This window comes from Dendropsophus ebraccatus, chromosome 1 (genome assembly GCF_027789765.1).
Source record: "Dendropsophus ebraccatus isolate aDenEbr1 chromosome 1, aDenEbr1.pat, whole genome shotgun sequence".
Lineage (NCBI taxonomy): Eukaryota > Metazoa > Chordata > Amphibia > Anura > Hylidae > Dendropsophus > Dendropsophus ebraccatus.
Window position 1 is genome coordinate 108,603,155 of NC_091454.1, and position 19,036 is coordinate 108,622,190.

The 19,036-nt window shown below is 43.1% G+C and overlaps 1 protein-coding gene across 2 annotated transcripts in view; it reads right to left on the reverse strand.

Moving 5' to 3' along the window:
- The window catches only part of CADPS2 (calcium dependent secretion activator 2), a 424,688-nt gene that overhangs the window by 329,944 nt on the left and 75,708 nt on the right, over positions 1-19,036 (reverse strand). For both annotated transcript variants that reach the window (XM_069976609.1, XM_069976601.1), the window contains exon 6: positions 11,083-11,204. In XM_069976609.1, the coding sequence (XP_069832710.1) occupies positions 11,083-11,204 (122 nt within the window). The remainder of the gene's footprint in view (positions 1-11,082; positions 11,205-19,036) is intronic.

Genomic DNA, 19,036 nt, shown 5'->3' on the forward strand with positions numbered 1-19,036 from the left:
AGCTGCTTTATATCTTTCCTTATTCCCTCAGAAATTGCCCCAGGACCATGTAGGGAGAAGCTGCTGAGCCACTGTGATAAATAACTCCTCTGGTATATGACTGGCCATTTATGAAGAAGCAGGAGTCAGAGTCGGTCCTGATAAAATTCAGCAGTCAGAGTCGGAGCTGCGACTTACCGACTCCACAGCCCTGCATATGAGACGCTGACATATTGGCTGCCCAACAAGTCTAAGCAGGAAGGGTTTCCTGTTCCAATGGACCTAAGGAGATATGAGTAAATGGTGGAAATGAGCCCTCTGGGTCCCTGGGACCTTATTTTGCCAATAAGGGGAAATTTAAAACAGCTGGCCTGTGGAGGGGAACTGGCTCTGGAAAGCATGACAGCTGTAGATAGCAATAAAAGGATTCCCTGGACAGACCAAATATAGTTTGGAAGTGTTGGAACCCGTGAAACCCTTATCTCCATAAACATCCTTTACAAAATCAACCCCATGATTAATCCAAAACGTAGGTTCTAGAGCTTCTGATAAGTGCAGGAACTGCGGGTTGTGCCACAAATCAGTATTCTTTTAACCATGTATTATCGCAACTTAAGGGTAGCTTCACACGTACCAAACCCGCAGCGGATTTCACGCTGCGAGTTTTCAGCTAAATCCGCTGCCGATGCGGTACTGTGAAGCTGAATGGGTCCCATACATGCAGAGAATCCTGGTTCCCCTCGCTCCCCATCAGACAATCAGGCAGCACTCATTGGCTGATGAGGAGCGAGGGGAGCCAGGAACTTCACTCACAGCCACAGCAGCGAGCAGGTAATGTATGCTCGGGGCCGGGGCTACGGCCGGGCGGCTGCGGTGGGTTAAGGGGGCTGGGTCCCGTATCCGCTGCGTGTATGAAATTCTTTCAGCTTCACAGTACAGGATCCGCAGCGGATCCGGTACATGTGAAGCTACCCTAAAAGCTTTACATCCTAATAGATATTGTTTAAACTAATTTCTATTCCTAATGTGAATACATCTTGCAAAAGAGAACTTAAAGTGTTACTGTCATTTCAGGAAACTTTTCATTATTTGCTCTCCTGTGCATGTATATGAGGAGCAGGACAATATCTGCCCATTATATCACACACACACAAAACAGAGGATAAAGGCAAATGACATAATTTTACACAAAACTCCACAAATGGGTCGGACAAAATTATTGGCACCTTTTTAAAACTGAGGGTAAATAACTTTGTTTCAAGCATGTGATGCTCATTCAAACTCACCTGTGATAAATAACACTTGTGGGCAATTTAAAAATCACACCTGAAACCAGATAAAAAGGAGAGAAGTTGACTTGTGTGTCTGTGTGCCACACTAAGCATGGAGAACAGAAAGAGGAGAAGAGAATTGTCTGAGGACTTGAGAATCAAAATTGTGGAAAAATATCAACAATCTCAAGGTTACAAGTTCATCTCCAGAGATCTTGATGATCTTGATGCTCAACGGTGAGCAACATAATCAAAAAGTTTAAAACCCATGGCACTGTAGCTAATCTCCCTGGACGTGGACGGAGGAGAAAAATTGATAAAAGGTTGCAACGCAGGATAGTCCGGATGGTAGATAAGCAGCCCCAATCAAGTTCCAAGGAAATTCAGCTTGAACTATCCATCTACTTTTGAATGAAATGAAACAGTAGCAGAAGACCCAGGAGGACCCCACTGCTGACACAGAGACATAAACAAGCTAGACTGCAGTTTGCCAAAATATATATAAGTAAGCCAAAATCCTTCCGGGAAACATCTTGTGGACAGATGAGACCAAGATAGAGCTTTTTGGTAAAGCACATCATTCTACTGTTTACCGAAAATGGAATGAGGCCTACAAAGAAAAGAACACAGTACCTAAAGTTAAATATGGTGGAGGTTCAAAGATGTTTTGGGGTTGTTTTGCTGCCTCTGGAACTGGGTGCCTTGACTTTGTGCAAGGCATCATGAAATCTTAAGATTACCAAAGGATTTTGGGTGGCAATGATTTTGGGTGGCCCAGTGTCAGAAATCTGGGTTTGCTTCCTAGGTCATGGGTCTTCCAGCAGGACAATGACCCCAAACATACTTCAAAAAGCACCCAGAAATGGATGTAAACAAAGCGCTGGAGAGTTCTTAATTGGCAGCAATGAGTCCAGATCTAAATCCCATTGAACACCTGTGGAGAGATCTCAAAATTGCTGTTGGGAGAAGGCACCCTTCAAATATGAGAGTGGTCCAAAATTCCAGCTGAGAGGTATAAGAAGCTTGTTGATGGTTATAGGAAGCAATTTATTTCAGTTATTTTATACAAAGGGTGTGCAACCAAATATTAAGTTGAGGGTGCCAACAATTTTGTCCAGCCTATTTTTGGAGTTTTGTGTGAAATTATGTCAAATTTGCCTTTTTTTCCTCAGTTTTTTCATGTTGTTCCAATAGACACAAAGGAAATCAGGTGTAATTGCATAAAATTTTCTGGGAGGAATACTTCATTTTCTGAATAAAATTCAGCAGGGGTGCCAACACTTTCGGCCATGACTGCATATATTATATATATATTATATATATATATATTGCCCCCAGTTGTCCACTGTAAACTCCATCTCTGTCTGCTTTTCTTATGCTTAATCGGCAGAGTGGATCAGACTAGCCTCTGAACTGCCTCCTATACACTATATACACACATTAATCACAACATCTTGAAATCCTACCTCACTACAGTACACCTTCAGAAGTTCCCAGACCAGCACTGAAAAGCAATGGCTGCTTCTCTGGCAGCTGCAGTCCAGATTTATGGATTACCAAACTGGGATCAGTGTCACTACAATACTGAGGCCCGGCTCTGTAAGAAGAAAGGATCTCCCCTCTGTGATCACATCGCAGATGAAAAAATCCCCCTAATAGATACCAGGAATGGGGGACAAAAGCCATTTAAATGCAGCTGTCAACTTTGGCATTAATATTATGTACTGTATCCTGAGAACTACATCAGAGATTTAGTTCGTTGATGGCGGATGTATTTAATTTTTTTTTATAAATAAAATGTTGATTTTTTTTTGTTAAATAATAAAAAAAGGGGTTTTGTTTTTAACTCACTTTACAGACTTAGTAGGGGAAACAATTACTCAACTGGGGCTCAGCGCTAGCCTTTTTCAAGCGAACATACTAACATTACCCCAGTACCCGCAATCACAGGGGTAATGGAAAGAGTCGGGTACCATCAGTCCCAAAGCATAAAAAAAAAATAGCTCCAAGTCTGATATGGTAACAGGCTAGTATTATTAGGCTGGGAAAGGCAAAAATAAATGGCCTTTCTCCCCATGGTATAACTAGGCAGCTGTTGTTTGGCACCTTGCTGGGTAAAAAATTAACAGAAACTTAGAAACTGTCTATCAAATAGCGGGTGTGAACTGTAGTCAAGTTTTGGACAGCATGGCCACTAAACTCCTTGTCTACCAGACTGGGCATGTGGGGTACAATCTATACCTCCTGCTCAGCCCGAGCTGTATAGCCATGGGCGCATTCAGGAGCAGGAGCCTTCTGCTCTACAGCAGAAAATCTCATTTAGAGCAGTGGGTCCAGTCATTATGATTAGTCTGGGCTCTTGTACAGTAGGTAGTGGTACACTATACATTACTACCTATTACACAGTCAAGGAGGTAAATGTTGATGCTATGCATCACCACTTAACTCCTTACACTTCATTGGCCAGGTTTTCTGCATTAACGTGAATAGGTAGCAAATCCGCTACAGATTTAAGACAGAGTAAAGTATGTGTGAACCTTCCCCTAATGTTATTAATTCAAAACTGACACCAAGTGGTAACTGCACTGTACTAATGCCAACATTTCTTTCTGATACCAGTGCCCAGATTATACGAATTCAAAGGGTGGAAACAGAAAAACAATTAGTACATAGATTCTGTAAAGGATACAGTTCTCTAGAAAGTAGAACAAAAGATACTTCGCAAATCAATGTTTTATGGAAAGTCCTGAATTAAAAGACTTCAAGAATGGTCTAAGGATCTGAAATGCATCGTTATTTGTCTGTATGCTTTTTCCAGAATACAGTACTAAATTTTTTTTTAGGCCATACCCTACAATTATTACATGTTGCTCCTAGCAGCGAAAAAGTTGTGCATCATCAACAGATGCAGTATTAGGATTGTGACCTACTGAAAGCATTCCTATTTTAAGAGCAGTCACAGCATCAAGGGGTGGCTTGCTTATTCAATGCTGCGTACAAATGGCTTTTTTAAAAGGTTATTCATGACAACTTTTGCCAATGAAAGGTCACCTACTCAGTTAGTGGTCTTCTGTGAGAAACAGACAAAAAAGTAATTAAAATATTTCCGTTGTATATAATAATTTCAATTATAAACCTAAAAGGGTGAACACAGCCGATCAGTTGTTAGCTAGGGCAGTGCTGCTGGCACACACAGTGAAAGTAGGAAGGAAGCAGACAGGCCCATCCACTTTGTAGTGGCCAAAACTGCTCATTGGTAGAGAGCCCAACTGCTGTAAAGCCCTGCCACCTAGGTGACACTGTCAACCAATTAAAGTGATTTTAGAGCAGAAAGAAAACACACACAAGTGTTATACAGGTATAAACTAAATGGGCAGCATCTAAGCTTGTGGATGGTATAAAAAAAACGCACAAAGAGTAAGGGGGTGACTATATCACTTTAAACATGCCGATAGCTGTATAATAGTTTGAGGGACCTAGGCAACTTGCTAATCTTAATATAACTTTGAATGCTGAACTGGTTTAGGAGACTCATTTTTTGGAAACACATTTAGTTAATAAAATAATGAACAAATTTTTCTGGCATCGTATTTACTGGCCATTATTAATAAAAAGCAAAATATCTAATCAATCACAGGTACGCTCAAATGTAAGGCTTTAAAAATGTACAATTGTACAAAAAGTATTAACAATTTTTACAATTTTACAAACAACTGTAAGAGTATGTTCCCACTATGGATATGCTATGGATTGTAAATTCCCTATTGAAGTTAACTGACAAACAAATCTGCAGCAAATCCACAGCATGTGAATACACCCTGAGGCTGGGTTCACACTACGTATATTTCAGTCAGTATTGTGGTCCTCATATTGCAACCAAAACCAGGACTGGATTAAAAACACAGAAAGGCTCTGTCCACACAATGGTGAAATTGAGTGGATGGCCGCCATATAACAGTAAATAACTGCCATTATTTCAATATAACAGCTGTTGTTTTAAAATAACAGCAAATATTTGCCATTAACCCCTTCAAGTCAGGCATCTGTATATATACGTTCCTATTGCACATGCCCCGTGCAGTAGGAATGTACATATACGTTCCTGCTTTGACGGGGTTTGTGATGAGAACGGGATCGCTGCAGGGACAGCGATCCCGCTCTCATCTGAGTGAGGCACCGGAGATAATGAGAATCAGCTGCAATCCCGCAGCTGACCCCCATTAACCCCTTAGTGACCGCCGAAACGGCGGTCACTAATGGGCTGGTGCCGCCGCTATATTTCATCTCCCCCCACCGTGAATCCACGGTGGGGGGAGATGAAATAGTTAAAATCAGACCCCAGACCAGCCCCCCTAGTGCCCAGGTATCTAACCCCCCTCCCCGCGGCGGCCATCAGATCCAAGATGGCCGCCGCGATCACTGTGAACAGACTAATGTCTGTTCACAGTGATCTCTTTGTAAAAATGAATGAAAACCCCATGCTCTCCGCCACCGGAGGTAGCGGAGAGCATGGGGCAGTCATCGGGGACCCCCCCTGTGGGGTCCCGGTACAAGCGATCAGCGGTATATACTATATACCGCTGATCGCTTGTGCCATGTGCCGCCGGAACATTTTATCCCCTGTCACCATGAATGATTGGTGACAGGGGATAAAAAGTGATGTCCCCCCACCCCCCCAGTCGCCCCCCACCCCCCCAGTCACCCCCGTCCCCGAGTCACCCTCCCCTACCCCATATACTCACCTGATCCTGGAGCTCCTTCCTCCTCGGTGTCCTGGCTGGTTATGAAGTGCGCATGCGCTCCACAACCAGCCAGCTCTGAAAATTTAAAGTGACAGAGACCAATTTGGTCTCTGTCACTAAACTATGATTACTGTGATAGAAAATATCACAGTAATCATAGTAATACAGTGAAAAAGAATGTGAAAAGTACAAAAAGTGACAAACATACAAAAAAATAAAACACACACTTTCTATTATAGTAATAATTGCAGTTTACTCCCAAATTACCCCTAACCCCCCCCAGATTACCCGTAACTACCGCAGCTAGACCGTAACCACCCCAGGTTGTCCGTAATCACGTCAGATTGCACGTAACCCCCAGGTTACCCGTAACCACCGCAAGTTGACCGCAACCACCGCACGTTGCCCGTAACCACCGCAAGTTGACCGCAACCACCGCACGTTGCCCGTAACCACCGCAAGTTGACCGCAACCACCGCACGTTGCCCGTAACCACCGCACGTTGCCCGTAACCACCGCACGTTGCCCGTAACCACCGCACGTTGCCCGTAACCACAGCACACTGCCCGTAACCACCGCACGTTGCCAGTGACCCCCTCCAGATTGTCCATAATCACCCCAGATTGCCTGTAACCACCCCAAATTACATGTACCCACCCCACATTACCTATAAGCACATCAGTCTATCCGTAACGATTCTAGATTGTCTGTAACCCCTCCAGGTTGTGCATAACCACCGCAGGTTGCGCATAACCACCCCAGGTTGCCCGTAATCATGCCAGATTGCACGCAACCACCGCAGGTCGCGTCTGACCAGCGCACCTCGCCTCTGACCAGCGCACCTCGCCTCTGACCAGCGCACCTCGCCTCTGACCACCGCACGTCGCCTCTAACCACCGCACGTCGCCTCTAACCACCGCACGTCGCCACTGACCACCGCACGTCGCCACTGACCACCGCACCTTGCCTCTGACCACCCCAAATTGCCAGTGAGCCCCTCCAGATTGCCCGCAACCACGCCAGATTACAGGTACCCACCTCAGATTACCTATTAGCACTTCAGTTTATCCGTAACCACAGCAGGTTGCCTGTAACCACCCCAGATTGTCTGTAACCACCCCAGATTGTCTGTAACCACCCCAGATTGTCTGTAACCACCCCAGACTGTCCGTAACCACCCCAGACTGTCCGTAACCACCCCACGTTGCCCGTAACCACAGCAGGTTGCCTGTAAACACCCTAGATTGTCTGTAACCACAGCAGGTTGTCCGTAACCACAGCAGGTTGTCCGTGTTCACCCCAGGTTGCCTGTAACCACCCCAGGTTGCCTGTAACCACAGCAGGTTGCCCGTGACCTCCCCATGTTGACGGTATCCACCCCAGATTACCCGTAACCACCCCAGATTACCCTCAACCACCTCAGACTGCCCGTAACCACCCCAGACTGCCCGTAACCACCTCCAAATTACCCGGAACCACCCCACATTACCTGTAATCTAATTTTTATTTTATTTTATTTTAGTAACTGCGCTATTCTAATAACTATTACTAGCTACTGTTTTGCTCCAGCAAATTGGCACTCCTTCCCTTCTGAGCCCTGCTGTGTGCCCATACAGTGGTTTATGCCCACATATGGGGTACCGTTGTACTCGGGAGAACCTGCGTTACAGATTTTGGGGTACGTTTTCTCTCATGTTCCTTGTGAAATTTAGAAATTTCAAACTAAACCAACATATTATTGGAAAAATTCAAGTTTTTCATTTTTACTGGCCAATTTTGAATACTTTCCTCTAATACCTGTGGGGCCAAAATGCTCATCCTACCCCAAGATGAATTCTTTGAGGGGTGTACTTTCCAAAATGGGGTGACTTTTGGGGGGGGGGGTCTATTCTGTAGACATTACAGGGGCGCTGCAAATGCACCTGGCGCTCAGAAACTTCTTCAGAAAAATCTGCACGGAAAATGCTAATTGACGCTCCTTCCCTTCTGAGCCCGGCTGTGTGCCCATACAGTGGTTTATACCCACATATGCGGTACCGTTCTACTCAGGAAAACCTGCGTTACAGATTTTGGGGTGAATTTTCTCTCCTGTTCTTTGTGAAATTGAGAAATTTCAAACTAAAGGAACAAATTATTGGAAAAATTCGAGTTTTTCATTTTTACTGTCTACTTTTGAATACTTTCCTCTTATACCGGTGGGGTCAAAATGCTCACCACACCCCAAAATGAATTCTTTGAGGGGTGCACTTTCCAAAATGGGGTGACTTATGGCGAGATTTTACTCGGCACTACAGGGGCTCTGCAAACGCACCTGGCACTCAGAAACTTCTGCAGCAAAATCTGCATTGAAAAAGCTAATTGGCGCTCCTTCCCTTCTGAGCCCGGCTGTGTGCCCATACAGTGGTTTATACCAACATATGGAGGTACCTTTTTACTCAGGAGAACCTGTGTTACAAATTTTGGGGTACTTTTTTTCTCTTGTTCCTCGTGAAATTGAGAAATTTTAAACTAAAGGAACATATTATTGGATAAATTCGAGTTTTTCATTTTTACTGTCTACTTTTGAATACTTTCCTCTAATACCTGTGGGGTCAAAATGCTCACCACACCCCAAAATGAATTCTTTGAGGGGTGTACTTTCCAAAATGGGGTGACTTATGGGGGGTTTTCTCTCTGCTGACACTACAGGGGCACTGCAAATGCACCTGGCGCTCGGAAACTTCTTCAGCAAAATCTGCAATGGAAAAGCTAGATGGCGCTCCCTTCCTTCTGAGCCCCGCTGTGTGCCCATACAGTGGTTTACGCCCACATATGGGGTACCATAGTACTCAAGAGAACCTGCGTTACAAATTTTGGGGTGCGTTTTCTCTCATGTTCCTTATGAAAATGAGAAACTTTAATCTAAACGTATATATTATTGGAAAATTGTAATTTTTCATTTTTTTACGGCCTAATGGTGAATACTTTCCTCCAGCCCCTGTAGGGTTAAAATGCTCATTATACCCCTAGATTAATTCTTTAAGGTGTCTAGTTTCCAAAATGGGGTCACTTATGGGGGTTTCCAGTATACAAGCCTCCTAAATCAACTTAAGAAAAGAACTGGTCCCTAAAAAAATCAGTTTTGGAAACTTTTACAAAAATGTGGTAATTTGCTGATAAATTTCTAAGCCCCGTAACACCCTAAAAAAGTAAAATATGTTTATGAAATGAAGCCAGAATAAAGAGGACATATCGGTAATGTGACTTAGTAACTAATTTATGTGATACGACTTTCTTTTTTAGAAGCAGAGAATTTCAAAGTTCATAAAATGCTAATTTTTTCAATTTTTCATGATATTTTGATGTTTTTCACAAAAAACACACAAAGTAGTGACCAAATTTTGCCACTAATATAAAGTGCCATATGTGACGAAAAAACAATCTCAGAATCGCTAGCATACGTTAAAGCATCACTGAGCTATAAGAGCATAAAGTGAGACAGGTCAGATTTTGAAAAATGAGCCTGGTCTTTTAGGTGCAAATAGGCTTGGTCTTGAAGGGGTTAAATGGTGGCCATCCACTCAATTTCAACATTGTGTGAACAGAGCCTTTTCAATCCACTCCTGGTTTTGGTTGCAATATGAGTACCACAATACTGACTGAAATATATGTAGTGTGAACCCAGCCTAAAAAAGGAACATAACTGACTATTCCTCTGTTAATTTGTACCCATATATACTTTAAATACGTTCTATGAACACACATCTTCTTTAAAAGGTGAAATAAAGGAAGAGAACAGAAAATGTATATCAACATAAATGTTCTAATTGTGTCATTTCATCCATCATTCAGCTAAAACCATGGTAACATAACCTTGAACTATTTCTTAGAAGACTAAAAGAAATACTCAACCTAGGTAATGTGCGGTCTTGTTGGACAGAAGACACTGCTTAAAGTTACACTGTCACCCCCTTTTTGCATTCTGACTTTTCTACACAGGTGTAAAAGGTAAATTTAGCAGTTTTCATAACTTATTTTATATCATACGTCATGGTACTTGATCAAGTAAAAAGTGATCTTTTATTATAAGCAGATTGTGCTTAATGGGCGGGGATTCATGGCAACAGCACCACTTAGCCCCGCGCCACAGCACCACTGTTGGCCCCTCCATTACATCATAGGCACATAGGCCCCATCCCCTCATCGACCATTGGACTAGGCTGGTCTAAAGGTCTAGGCCTGTGTGCCGATGACGTAGCAGAGCCAACGGTGGCCCTGTGGGTGGGGCTAAGTGGCGCTGTTGCTGTAAAGCCCCACCCACGCACAAGAATCTGCAGTTTATAAAAGATGACTTTTTACTTGAACAAGCACCATGACGTATAATATAAAGTAAGGTATGAAAACTGCTAAATTTACCCTTTACACCTGTGTAGAGAAGTCAGAATGCAAAAAAGGGGATGACAGTGTCACTTTAAGCTTTATAGGAAATGACTGCTGTGTAGTGTTGAGCGAATGGACACATTTTTGCCACCAGTTAAGGAATCAGGTGTGGTAAGCTTATGACAAAGAACAAAAAAAAAAGCCAGATGCAACCAATATGGGTGAACCCACCCCAAGCTGAAAGCAGATAACACAGGATCCCATTATTGACAATAGCTGATGTGGAGTGCTTAGCTTCTCCCCCTACATGCACAGCTGGCACTGCACATATCACAGAGCATAACTGAGCAAGTCAGCAGCTCATTTTCTGACATGGTTTTTTTACATCCTAGGTGTTCTAGTAAAGCTGCTATATTTAGGGTAAATGCACCCTATAAAAGGTTTTATTAGTGTAGAAAATATATTAAACAGCACAATAGCTATTACATTAAATTTTTAGTTTAATCACTTTGTAAATTGGAAGTTTTGGCAAACTGGTGGCGGGACTAATACACTAAATGCACCGATTTACCTAACCCGCCGATTGCTTTCTCTTGAATATTTAGGGGGTGCTTTTTAGTATAATTTTCAACTTCACAACAAGCCAATAAAACATGAACAGATAGAAGGAATGAATGTAGTTAACTTCCTCACCTACAGAGTAGTAATAATAAACATTTTGTGATACTTACTGGGGTCTTGAGGCTTCAGCTTGATCTGTTTGGAGTTTTTCACCCCCTTCTACTTCCATTGTACAGTATACAATTCGGTTTGGAGCCACTGATTTCAAGCCCTGCACTTCCAGGATAACAATCTACATAGAGCAAGAGACTACAAATGTAATACATAGTATTTTGTTATTGATTCATTATAAAAGTACATTGTTCTATTGATTTCCTCATATCTAACAGGAGTAATTCAGATAGGTACTGAACTGGGGTATCTTGCACACAGAGGACCTTTGAGATGTTAACATTGCCCTCCCAAATCAGCTATATTAAACAAATGACCAAAGAGATATGCTAAATCTTTTTCTAAATGAATAGGTTTGAAAACCCAAAGTATATCATATTTAATTTAGTGTAGGCACATTTTCTTACTAGAAAAGTTTTCCAATACTTACAACTAAACTAAAACATTCTTTACTATAACCAGCTAGTTGCTAATGATGGAGCAGTTTTGCTAAGAAAAGGCAATTCCTGTGCTGCGAATCATCCTCTACTATGAAAGGCAAGAATAATTTTAGTGTGGCTCTTGAGGTCAGAAAAACCTTGCTCATAATCACTACCTGGAATGGATGCTCGCAGAAATTTACAGAAAAATCTGAATATTTAACATTCAAATATTATGAAAGATTTTACCCTTTTACCTTGAAAGGGTTAAAGTCTGGAGGTGGGAAAATCTCCACCACTTGTCAATTTCAGTGCAAAATTGTTTAGCTTTTATTCACATAGACGGCACTGTAATCTGCTGCAGATTTCTTTGTGCAAATCCATGCAAATAGTCCACAGTATTTTCAGGTTTTGTGGACATACTCTAAATGTAAAGTGCCCGGTCATGGCATATGTGCATGACTCTAAATACAGCTTAAGTGAAATGAGTAGGATGTTTCTTGACACCTGTCTTACAGGGGTTATCCAGCGCTACAAAAACATGTCCACTTTCTTCCAGAGACAGCCCCACTCTTGTCTCTAGTTTGGGCGGGGTTTTGCTGCTCAGTTCCATTGAAGTGAATGAAGCTTAATTGCAAACCGCACCTGAACTGGAGACAAGAGTCGTGTTGTCTCTGAAAGAAAGTGGCCATGATTTTGTAGCACTGGAATAACTCCTTTAACCCCTTAGGGTACAAACACACACAGTAGATACGCAGCAGACTTGATACTGTGTTCAGTTATTTAGATCTAATCTGCTGCGTATCGCAGCAGTAAATACGCAGCGTATAAGCCGTGTGTGTTTGTACCCTTAAGGACGAAGCCAGTTTTCATTTTTGTGCTTTTGTTTTTATCTCCTCATGATTAAAAGGCCACTGCTCTTGCATATTTCCCCGTACAGATCCACACGAGTCCTAATTTTGCGACACCAATTACACTTTGCAAATACATACTTAATTTTTCTATAAAACATGCTGCAAAAGCAGAAAAAAATTATATGTGCAGTGAAATTTGAAAAAAAGGTGCAATTCCTTTTATATTTACGCCGTTTGCCCTATGGTAAAACTGACATGTTATCTATGTTCCTAAAGTCAGTACGATTACAACGATATGTAACTTGTATAACTTTTTTATATTATTTGATGGCTTTTAAAAAATTTAAACCTTTTAAAGAAAACTAAATGGGTTTAAAATCGCTCTATTCCCATCCTTATAACGCTTTTATTGTTTGGTCTATGGGGCTGTGTGAGGTGTCATATTTTGCGCCGCGATCTGTTCTTTCTTTTGGTACCTTGCTTGTGTATATGCGACTTTTTATTACATTTTTTCTGGATTTAATGTAAACAAAAATGTGCAATTTCGCACTTTGGCGGGTTTTTGCACTTATGCTGTTTACCGTGCGAGATCAAAAATGTAATCATTTAATAGTTCAGACGAAATATGTTTATTTGTTTATAAAATAGGAAAAGGGGGGTGATTCAAACTTTTATTAGGGGAGGGGGTTATTTATTAATAAAAACACTTTATTTTATTTTCACTAACAGTAATATGAAGCTCCCTGGGGGACTTCTATATACACAGTAATAATCTCCTATTGAGATCAATACTGTGTATATACCAGAGCACCGATCCATTAGATCGGTGCTCTATTATAATGGTCTGCTGCAGGCCATCTAAATGGATTGCCGAGCCAGGATCAGCGTCATTCAGACGCTGAGCCCCGACCGGCTCATTACAACAGATCTCCCCTCCGCGATCGCATCGCGGAGGGGAGATCCCCCACTAGAAACCAGGGAGAGGGGCCACATACACTATTCAAATGCAGCTGTCAGCTTTGACAGCTGCATTTGAATAGTTAATTAGCTGGCCACGGTGGCTAATACCCGTGGTCCCTGGCTACACATAGCAACCGGGTGACTGCGGGCTGCAGAGAGGGCTCATGCCTGGAGCCCTCTCTGGTCCCCCTTAACGGCCGTGTAATGGGTATATCCGTCATGCGTCATTAAGGGGTTAAGATCCATCAGGGATTCTAGCTTTGACAAGGAATCTGTAAAGAAAAATATCATGTGTTTGAACACAAATTCTCATGTAGCCCTACACAGATCGTGTGTGAGATACAGACACCGGGCTTATGAAAAAATATATATATCTTTATTAGACAACAGCTCACATTTATGAAACTGTAAAAGAGAAACTGAGAAAACTTCCACCAGAAACCACTCAGGACACAGCTTTTATTTTACTAGAGTTGAAAGCTGGGCTGTAATTAGTTGCTATGACCAGATTTAGGCCGGGTTCACACTATGTAAAAAACACAGCCGTATTTCATAACAACGGCCGTATTTGCGCAAACAATGACAGTTATTTGCAAAATAACGGCCGTTGTATGCACAAACACGGCCGTTGTTATGAAATACGGCCATGTTTTTTACGTAGTGTGAACATAGCCTAAAGCAGTTTCTATTTTACACATATTTACACGTTTGATGAATGTAGAATTAATTCAATTAATTTTATACAAGTGTGGTATCAGCATCTTGCACACAGAATCCGTTCAGGGCTATGTAGGAATTTGTGCTCCGAATTCAATTCTGCTCACATAACATCACACCAGTTCAATGGACCACAATATTATGGTAGCATGGTTTGATCAAAGGTTCAGTCATAAGTAGTGCCCCCATGAGCTAACTGAATTAGACGAAACATTAGACGGCAGGGGCCAACTTAAAACCCAGATGGTTAATGCTGTCTGTAGAAGCTATTGCATTTGCAGACAGCCTTAACACGTCTGTAGGGGCCCCCCAGATGGCATCAGCGCCCGGAAGGTGCGGGCCCCCTGGCTGCAGACAGCTCCTCCCCCTCAGCTCCTCCATGTGATAAGAGGAGCCGAGGGATCCTGCAACTGGCTGTATGGCTGCCAGGCGTATGGCTGACTGTGAAGAGGAGAAGCAGAAGCTGACTGACAGGGAGTGATCATCATCATCATCAGTGTGCCTGTTAGGCTGCTGTGTGCTGTAAGTTGTATAGGGCAGACTGAGTGAGGGAAAGTACAGAGAGCCCCCCATCCTGATGCTGGAGCCTGGACATCTCTGTACAGGCAACAGCTTCACTGAACTGGTTCTAAGTTTATTAGTTTTCTGCCAATGACTTTGCCCACCTTCCCCATACAGAGCTCAATCCAGCATGGTTGTTTCTTTTTTTTTATCAACCCCCTAAACAGCAACATACAGTAAATGTGTCCCATCTGTGCCCAAACAGTGTCTCCTCCGGTGTGTTATCTCGCTCTCCCCTCCCCCACCCAGAGTGCCTGTAGTCTTTTACCTACCCTTAGGCTGCATTTACATGTCCCATAAAATCGACAGGATCTGCGACCATGGACAGGTTTAGGGACCATTGAAGTGAATGCAGCTATACACATGATCAGTGCTGGGCCCTGCACAGCAAAAAAATAGGACATGTCCTAGTGCGCATCACAGCACGGATAACCAACTACCTACCAACCCAGCACCCCCCCCCACCCCCCCAGCGACTGCATGGCATCTGAACAGGGTAACTTTGTAACCCACAAGTGACTGGGTCCCAATAGCTGCAAGAAAGCAATCTCAGGTCATAACAAAACCCTGCTCGGTTAGGCTAGGTTCACACTGCGTTTTCAGCATCCGTTTAACGGATCCGTTTTTTTAACGTCCAGAAAAATAGGGTCAGCAACGTTTTTTGGTCCGTTTTGGTCCGCCAAAAAAAACGGATCCGTTTTTTTTTTATAATGGAAGTCAATGGAAAAACGGATGCACACAAATGAATCCGTTTTTTGCAATCCGTTTTTCATGCGTTTTTTGCAAAAAACGGATGCGTTAAACGGATGCTGAAAACGCAGTGTGAACCTAGCCTTACCAAAGCCCAACCAGATCCACTATAGCTGAAGGTGTCTATACACCTAACACTAAAAAGGCAGCTAAACAAGCCAGCAGCTTCAGCCTATTGTAAAAAGTATATGGCAGCTCCCCAACTGTCCAACAACAGATAAAGTAAGTAGAGATAAGGGTTGGGTGTGCTGGATTTTGCCACCCAACTATTTTGTATAGATAGATAAGAAGGCGCTTCTACCATCTTAGACCTACAGTGACCGTGTGGCTGAAAATATTCGACACCATCATTGCCCCAATCCTTCTGTATGGCAGCGAAGTCTGGGGCCCCGATATATATACCCAGACTGGTCAAAGTGGGACTCCGGGCCCACAGAAGTTTTTCACCTGGAATTCTGTAAATACCTTCTCCAGGTCCATCAAAGCACTTCAAGCAGCGCCTGTCGAGCAGAGCTGGGCAGGTTCCCACTATACTTTGCTGTCCATAAAAAGGCGCTATCATTCAGGGCCCACCTACAAAGCAGAAGTCCCAGCTCCTACATCACAAAGCCTTCCTGCACCAAGAAGCGTCAGGAAAACAAAGCCCCCAGATACAAATCACCCAAAACCAACCTGACTAAGCCTCAAACCAGCACATTATTACGAAAAGCCAAATCCAGAAGACAATAGACAAGGGCAAAGAGGAATAAATCAGAGTCTGGAGGAACGACATCACAGTATCCCAGAAACTGACCATATACCAGAGTCTGCAGAAGGAGTACAAACTGGCCCCATATCTGGAGAAACTACCCAGCTCCAGAGACCGCAAAACACTGAGCCACTACAGGCTGAGCTCCCACAACCTGGCCATTAAAACCGGGCGTCACCGACAGACATACAAGCCCAGGGAGAAAAGACTGTGCCAGCAGTGTGACCAGGAGGCCGTAGAGGATGAGGCCCACTTCCTGCTACAATGCACCAAATACTCAGCAGTGAGGGACACTCGCTATAGGAGACTCTCCAATCTCCTCCCAGGCATATCCACCATGGAGAATCCTGCTGGGGGAAGATGAGACCACAGTGACTATAGCAGCACAATACGTCACTACCTGCCATAGAGGAGCGTGATATGCCATGGACTCCAATGACCCTGACATCTCCCCACCCGCCACCTATAATATACCAAAGACTTCTGTCCCTACCCCCCATGCCTACCCACCCCCCAACAATTTCCTATTTGCTTTGGCAATGCTAATATGTTATATAGACCTGCCAATAAAGCTTATTTGATTTGATTTGATAGATAGCTAGATAGCTAGAGGTGCCGTTTCTGGAAGAAAGCAGCTATGTTTTTCTAACCTTAGATAACCCTTTTAATTTTTACACGGTTCTATATGTGAAATGTAAAAGCCTTTAACACATTTCTCAATCCTTATTCATGTAGTAGAATATAGCCTTTGTTATTTAAAAAACATTGTCGTCTTCCGAGGTTCCCTATGGGTAACATAATGGGTTGGGGGACCACTGAGACTCACTCTCCCCCCTAGGCTGAACCCCTAGCTACGCCCCTGGTGCAGCAATAGCTACTATATTGTACATGCATATTTATATAATCATATTTGCAAACTCCAAAATCTCCAGGAGACTCCCACAAAAGGGAAGATCTCCAGGATTCCCATGAGACACCACATCTTCTAAGTGCCCCACTTACTTACAGTACCTCTCCCTCTTTCCGCTGCACATCCCTCTGCTCCTGTGAGCAACTGCAGACAAGCTCCAGTAGCCGCTGGGAGCCAAAGGACGCACAGCCAGTAAAAGCACAGGAGAGGAGAGTATCTGAATGTCTGTATTCTGCATTACGTGCATGCTAAGAACCTTCTTAGTGAAGTCAGTACTGATTATTCCTGCTGAGTCTGGTAAAATAGCATTTATCTTTTGCAGTTCAGATCAGATAAAGTAAAGAGCATTTTTACTACAGTCAACCATTTGTGGTGCTTTAACCAAAAGGTGATAAAAGAAGTGGGGGCTAGCATCCTGTTGTAACATAGCTGGTCAATGCCACTGTTACAGGGGAGGAGTTGACATCTGAGATGTAGTAGAATATTTCCCATGTGTTCTCAAACAAAATGTCCTTTTGTTTTACACATGTAAAGCTTTTTCACCATAAGTTGGCGTGCTGCAGACTTCTACTGTATATTTTGGGGATCCTTAACAAAAGAACTTTTTCTCCTGGCTACTGGAGAAAAGTGTGGAAGTGTGTCTTTTTTCTGGATTTTATTTCTTAAATATATATACCTCTAATGTAAAGGACAGGACAACATCAGATTTTGATAGCTGAACTTCACTTTCATCTCCAATGTCCAAAAAGGCAGAATTCTGGGAGCGTTTTAACTTTTGAAGCTTAAACTCAGGGCCACCTTTAGACACTGGAAGACTTTCCAAGTTGGCCATTAGTAAATTGACAGAAGCACGCAGCTCTTCTATGAACATTCCCTCCATTTCCTTTGTAAAAAACTTTGGAAATACTTTCTCCTGTAAAAAATAAATAGGTGATAGTGATCTGTTAAAGGAACAGTAAGAATATACTCACCTGCCCTGATCCACCACTACTGCTGTTCTCATAGCTTCCACTCCTGCTGCTCAGCACTTCCTGTCCTTGGTCTTAACACAAGGAATTAGCTGTTTAATTAGGTAGCGGCTGAGGCAAGTCACCACTGCAGCCAATGATTCGCTGTGCAGAAAGTAACCACCTTGTGGAAATGGTTACAGGCAGTGGGAACAGGCACAGTCAGAAAGGTGGCAGGGGATCAACAAGGGAATACACATTTATTTTTCATTTATATTTACACAAAGTTTAGATGCCAATTGAATGAAATACGCTTAATAAATTAATAAAAAAATACTACTGCTTAAAAGGGGTACTCCAGCGGGGGGGGGGGCACTTTTTTGCTGGGACCGGGGAGGAGGTGGCAGAGGGAAAAGACGTCCACTCACCTCCACGATTGCAGCGGTGGGTCCCGCATCGCGGCACTCCGGTGCCCGGTTCCCGGCCGCTTCCGGGTGTCTGACGCGGGCCCGAGACGTGACGTCTCAGGTCCGCTCAGCCACTCATGAATTGTTTAGCTTTTATTCACATAGACGGCACTGTAATCTGCTGCAGATTTCTTTGTGCAAATCCATGCAAATAGTCCACAGTATTTTCAGGTTTTGTGGACATACTCTAAATGTAAAGTGCCCGGTCATGGCATATGTGCATGACTCTAAATACAGCTTAAGTGAAATGAGTAGGATGTTTCTTGACACCTGTCTTACAGGGGTTATCCAGCGCTACAAAAACATGTCCACTTTCTTCCAGAGACAGCCCCACTCTTGTCTCTAGTTTGGGCGGGGTTTTGCTGCTCAGTTCCATTGAAGTGAATGAAGCTTAATTGCAAACCGCACCTGAACTGGAGACAAGAGTCGTGTTGTCTCTGAAAGAAAGTGGCCATGATTTTGTAGCACTGGAATAACTCCTTTAACCCCTTAGGGTACAAACACACACAGTAGATACGCAGCAGACTTGATACTGTGTTCAGTTATTTAGATCTAATCTGCTGCGTATCGCAGCAGTAAATACGCAGCGTATAAGCCGTGTGTGTTTGTACCCTTAAGGA